Here is a 6581-nt window from a genome sequence, read left to right on the forward strand (position 1 = left end):
CCATCTCCATGGATTGATGATGAACTGGGTGAGGCTTTTTCTCAAAGAAATATGTTAAAAGTCTTAGCAGCCAAATCAAAATCAGAAATTGATGAACAGAATTATAGAACATTGCGTAATTATGCAGTTAAATTGAATCGAAGGAAAAAAAAGTTATTTTTCAACAATGCTTTTATTGATTGTAAAAATGATTCTAAAAAGGTATGGAATACAGTTAAGGGCTTACTTGGTACATCTATCTCATCATGCCCATCTAGTGTGGAGGTTGACGGGAGAATAATAACAAAACCAGTTATTGCCAATCATTTTGCAGATTTTTTCACAAGGAAAATGTATTTACTGAGCAACAATGTAAACATACATTCTTCCAAACAAGCTATTGTCCAATGGATTGATGATCATATTATGAGCAACAAGATCTGCTCTTTTAGTCTGCAAACGGTGTCAGTGGAGGAGGTGTTAAACCTTTTGAAGTCATTACCTGATGGGAAATCTACAGGTTATGATCTTATGGACAATTTTTTGCTTCGCTGTGCTGCTCCCCAGATTGCAGTTCCACTGAGATACATATTTAATTGGTCACTGGAAAAGGGGATGTTTGCAAATGTATGGAAGCATGCTAAACTTTGTCCTATTCCAAAAGACTGCAAAGAACCCGCTACTCCTGCCAATAGTCGACCAATTAGTCTACTTACTCCCTACACTCAGTAAGATATTGGAGGGTATTGTGAGTAGACAAATATGGGAATACATGGAAAATAATGATCTGATTACAGCCAATCAGCATGCTTATCGCAAAAATCATTCCACTACCACTGCATTGGTTGACATGACTGACCAGTGGCTCAATGCTATGGATAATGGCAAGTTTGTGGGGGTACTATTTTTAGATTTCAGTGCAGCATTTGATTTAGTGGATCATGAGATAATTTTGACAAAATTAATGCATTATGGTTTTAAGGAGGTAGCATTGAATTGGGTACAGTCATATCTAACTGACAGGAAACAGTGGTTCACAATCAATGGTTCATTTTCTTCCCCACATGCTTTAAACTGTGGAATACCGCAGGGCAGCTGCCTTGGGCCACTTCTTTATTTAATATATACCAACGACCTTTCCTATGCCCTAGCTGAAACTCAAGCTACTATATTTGCAGATGATACTACAATTTATGCAGCAGGACAATCGGTTCAACAGGTACAGCAAGCTTTACAAGGAGATTTGGAGAATATTAGGGAGTGTGTTTGCCAGAATAAACTTGTTTTAAACACCAAGAAAACCAAAGTTATGTTGGTCTGTTCCACTAGGAAAAGGCCAAAACAGCATGGGATACAATTAAGTATGGGAGGAGTACAAATTGAAGAAGTGGCAGAAACCAAACTATTAGGAGTGCAGCTAGACAACTGCTTATCATAGTCATCTCAAATAACTAATCTATGTAAAAAAAAATATTAAAACAGCATGCATAATCAGAAGGATAGCTAAATATTTACCAGGAAAAATTCTTAAGCAAATAACACAAGCTTTAATTGAGAGTCAAGTGAACTACTGTTCTGTGGTCTGGGGAAATGCATCATCAAGTGAAGTAAGGAGGCTGCAGATTGAACAGAACAAAGCAGCAAGGATTGTTTTACGGTGGAGATATGGTTTTTCTGTTGCACTCATACGCAATGTTCTTGGTTGGTCATCAATCGACAAGATAATTGAAAAAAACATGCTTATTTTATTTCATAATATACATCATTTAAAACGGCCAAGTACAATTCACAACGGTAATCAGTTGGTAAGAGACAGACATTCCGTAAATACTAGGAATAGATTGTCCACCATCTATGCGTTATCCAGACAGAAAAGAGAAATAGGCAAAAGAACATTTCGATTTAGAGCAATAAAGAAATGGAATAAATTAACTGAGCAAACCAGAAACCTTTCAATATATAAATTTAAACATTATTTTAAAACAATTTAAATATAATACACAGAAATGTTGTGGGATTACAGTAGATGAAGAATTCATATTTTTTAGATTGATTATTTATTGGTTTATTACGATAGTATATTATGAATGTTTGTAATAGTGTGTTATATGTGAAAATGTGTTCGTATATAAATTGTATTTTAATATTTAAGGACTCTTGGAAGATTAGTCCAAATGGGGACTAAAAAAGATCCAAATCAAATCCAAATCAAATCAAACACACGAGCATGCACACACACACAACCCCTCAAGGTAATGTACTGTAGTTTGTATCTCCAGCTTAAACCTCATTGTGACAATATGATGGATAGAATGGGTAGAAAATGCATTATCCTGGAACAAAGTTTGTGTTCTCTAGCCTTGAAAATGCATTAGTAGAAATTACATGATCAACAACCTCTTTACCCATCCTATAGGTTTGTGAGCCATACTTGAAGTCTCACTTGTACATATACAGGTAGAACAGGGAAGTTCCTCCATGCATCTTGATTAACAGGAAAGCATTGTCAGTCCTGATACCACTATTCCTCCACGTTTTTGAAAGCAATGATCCAATATGTTTGCCTGTCCTCTAACGTGAGCTACTTCAGATAGTCTAAACCAGAACAAAATCCCATCGGCCTACAGTGAGGGAAAAAGTATTTGATCCCCTGCTGATTTTGTACATTTGCCCACTGACAAATAAATGATCTGTCTATAATTTTAATGGTAGGTTTATTTGAACAGTGAGAGACAGAATAACAACAACAAAAAATCCAGAAAAACGCATGTCAAAAATGTTATACATTGATTTGCATTTTAATGAGGGAAATAAGTATTTGACCCCTCTGCAAAACATGACTTAGTACTTGGTGGCAAAACCCTTGTTGGCAATCACAGAGGTCAGACGTTTCTTGTAGTTGGCCACCAGGTTTGCACACATCTCAGGAGGGATTTTGTCCCACTCCTCTTTGCAGATCTTCTCCAAGTCATTAAGGTTTCGAGGCTGACGTTTGGCAACTCAAACCTTCAGCTCCCTCCACAGATTTTCTATGGGATTAAGGTCTGGAGACTGGCTGGGCCACTCCAGGACCTTAATGTGCTTCTTCTTGAGCCACTCCTTTGTTGCCTTGGCCGTGTGTTTTGGGTCATTGTCATGCTGGAATACCCATCCATGACCCATGTTCAATGCCCTGGCTGAGGGAAGGAGGTTCTCACCCAAGATTTGACGGTACATGGCCTCGTCCATCGTCCCTTTGATGCGGTGAAGTTGTCCTGTCCCCTTAGCAGAAAAACACCCCCAAAGCATAATGTTTCCACCTCCATGTTTGACGGTGGGGATGGTGTTCTTGGGGTCATAGGCAGCATTCCTCCTCCTCCAAACACGGCGAGTTGAGTTGATGCCAATGAGCTCCATTTTGGTCTCATCTGACCACAACACTTTCACCCAGTTGTCCTCTGAATCATTCAGATGTTCATTGGCAAACTTCAGACGGGCATGTATATGTATTCTTGAGCAGGGGGACCTTGCGGGCGCTGCAGGATTTCAGTCCTTCATGGCGTAGTGTGTTACCAATTGTTTTCTTGGTGACTATGGTCCCAGCTGCCTTGATATCATTGACAAGATCCTCCCGTGTAGTTCTGGGCTGATTCCTCACCATTCTCATGATCATTGTAAAGTCCACGAGGTGAGATCTTGCATGGAGCCCCAGGCCGAGGGAGATTGACAGTTCTTTTGTGTTTCTTCCATTTGCAAATAATCGCACCAACTGTTGTCACCTTCTCACCAAGCTGCTTGGCGATGGTCTTGTAGCCCATTCCAGCCTTGTGTAGGTCTACAATCTTGTCCCTGACATCCTTGGAGAGCTCTTTGGTCTTGGCCATGGTGGAGAGTTTGGAATCTGATTGATTGATTGCTTCTGTGGACAGGTGTCTTTTATACAGTTAACAAACTGAGATTAGGAGCACTCCCTTTAAGAGGGTGCTCCTAATCTCAGCTCGTTACCTGTATAAAAGACACCTGGGAGCCAGAAATCTTTCTGATTGAGAGGGGGTCAAATACTTATTTCCCCCATTAAAATGCAAATCAATTTATAAAATTTTGACATGCGTTTTTCTGGATTTTTTTGTTGTTATTCTGTCTCTCACTGTTCGAATAAACCTACCATTAAAATTATAGACTGATCCTTTCTTTGTCAGTGGGCAAACGTACAAAATCAGCAGGGGATCAAATACTTTTTTCCCTCACTGTATTTCATGTTTCTACTCCCGTGTTCCTGCACTTTTCTTTGTCGAAAATTCTGTGGCTGGTCTCTCTCGCTCAGCGCCTGCCTGCCTCGCTCCCTCGCCGCCTATCGGTGGCTCCCTGGCTATCAAATCACCGCTTCCCTTCTTCATCTGAAGGCCACCGCAATGCCTGAAAGGCAGCGACCAAGTGCATCCACTCCCAAGCCCCCAAAACACAAGGCACATGTTCGATATGACGATTCAAACATCACAAAATATAATAAGACTTCATTTGTTTCGAGGCAAGAGCACAAACATAAATACAATTATGTGACAATTGATGAGAAACGTTTTCGTGTCTAAGGTATGAGAGCAGCTCATAAATAATTGTAATAACAGTGTTATTTAGACATACACCTCACTAGAGGCAAACTCCTGTCGTAGCAATATGGGGTATTGCATTCGATTTATAAATCGTGACATCTGAAAAACGATTTTGTCCCACCGGCAACGCTTTTGAATTGTGAAAAATGATATTTCTGCAGAAAACCCACAGGCCACATGTTTAACGCTCATTATTTAAACCTCTTGAAACGCAACTCACATTCCTCAAACTCAACTCCACAGCACATATCTTCAATGAACGCATGCCTCCACTGTAGCATTAAATACGTTATAGCAGATAATGGTTACATAGTTGCAGATGTGCAACTAACTTTGTAACCGGCAGTCCAGCATTGGGTATAAAGATAAAACCGACAGCGTGTGCTGGAAGACGAATAGGCTATTGAAAAAAAGTAAGAACGTTACAGCCTTTGCTAGATAGACCTACCATAGTACTGATACCTAGACTGAACAGTTAGATACAAACACTTCAACGAGTAAGGTGCAAAATGTGTTCACTAACCAATCTCTTCTTATCGCACCTGCATGTTCTGAAAGATAACTATAATAGAATACATTACTAACTTGAAAGGCATGCGCAAGTCAATAACATCGCTTTAAGCTAAGCGACTTACCTTGAACGGATGGTCCACAGAAGCCCAACGAAAGTAGATAGAAAAACCAGATAGTCTCCACCGCCATGTAAAGCATTGATTTCCAGCAGAGGGGTAAAGCAGCGTGTGGGTCTCTACAGCCAGCTATAGCACTAGCAACATGCATATAATGGAATCCGCAATTAGATCCTCTCTGAAATAGACTATTAGTTGGCTATTAGTTAATGTATTTCCCTTTGGCATAGTACCCTGCTTTCACTCAGAACAGGGTTGCATTTAGTGGGGAGAGAGCCGTCGTGTCTCTCGGCGCTTCATCGCCATGTTGTGAGCGAATGTAAGTGTGTGTTGGCTGCTCCACACACACACACACACACACACACACTCGTACACACACACACGCACGGACGTATGCACGTATACACACACACTCCCTCAAACACACTGGCAAGTCCAGCTTTAGGTGTCTCCTGGAGTCACCTGAAACGCTGCCAATAATTTCACACACCCCCTATCTTTGTTGTTGAGCTCTACGCTTGTGAATAGACTGCTGTGTGCCGCAGCCGTGCCTATATAGCCGGCAAAAAAACTAGAATCAATCTCGCTGTATTGGGCTCCCGAGTGTCGTCTAAAGAACTGCATTTAAGTGCAAGAGGCGTCACTACAGTCCCTGGTTCGAATCCAGGCTGTATCACTTCCGGCCGTGATTGGGAGTCCCATAGGGCGGCGCACAGTTGGCCCAGCGTCGTCCGCGTTTGGCAGGGTTAGGCCATCATTGTAAATAAGAATTTGTTCTGCCTAGTTAAATAAAGGTTAAATAAATAATAAAAATGCAATTCTGCAGTTTCATATGAAGACACAGCTTGGGCAGCTGAGTCAACTGACGTTTAAAACAGAAGTAGTGTCCAGCAGCGATTTTAGCATGTAAATATTGATGGGGCAAACAAAATAATTATAATAGGGATGCAAGCCAGCAAAGCCGCTACACAACACAACACCTAACAATACATTAATTGCACTATAGCGGTGAAAAAAGGTGCCCACAAACTGTCAGGGCCTACATAAAGCTGTCCCAACAGCAGTCCCAACACCTTACCACTGCTACACCTGGCTATCAGCGGAGCCTTGTCTGGCAGTAAAACAGTTCATTCAGCTTCATTTACTGCCTTTAAAAAAAACTTAGCTGATATGGCTGACTTGCTTAATCAAATGTGGTTTCTACTGACAATGAGATGTACAAACTATGGCATAAGGGGACAACAAGGAGATAAGAGGTAATCTGTAATTTCGATTAAGACATTAATGAGCGAGCTAGGAATGACATAGTCCATATATTTATTTGTTCAGCACTTTTGAAATGTACAGCAACAGAATTCAGAACATGGGCGTTCTTAGAGTATTC

General features: G+C 40.7%; 1 protein-coding gene across 2 annotated transcripts in view; it reads right to left on the minus strand.

Annotated features, from left to right (window-relative positions):
• The window catches only part of igdcc4 (immunoglobulin superfamily, DCC subclass, member 4), a 65564-nt gene extending 59869 nt beyond the window's left edge, over positions 1–5695 (minus strand). The window contains exon 1 of one of the 2 annotated variants that reach the window (XM_014175439.3): positions 5204–5695. In XM_014175439.3, the coding sequence (XP_014030914.3) occupies positions 5204–5348 (145 nt within the window). In that variant the 5' untranslated portion in view covers positions 5349–5695. The remainder of the gene's footprint in view (positions 1–5203) is intronic. The other variant, XM_045708217.2, reaches the window with a different exon arrangement.
• Between the last annotated feature and the right edge of the window lie 886 nt (positions 5696–6581).

The sequence above is a fragment of the Salmo salar genome, chromosome 26 (assembly GCF_965601325.2).
Source record: "Salmo salar chromosome 26, fSalSal1, whole genome shotgun sequence".
Lineage (NCBI taxonomy): Eukaryota > Metazoa > Chordata > Actinopteri > Salmoniformes > Salmonidae > Salmo > Salmo salar.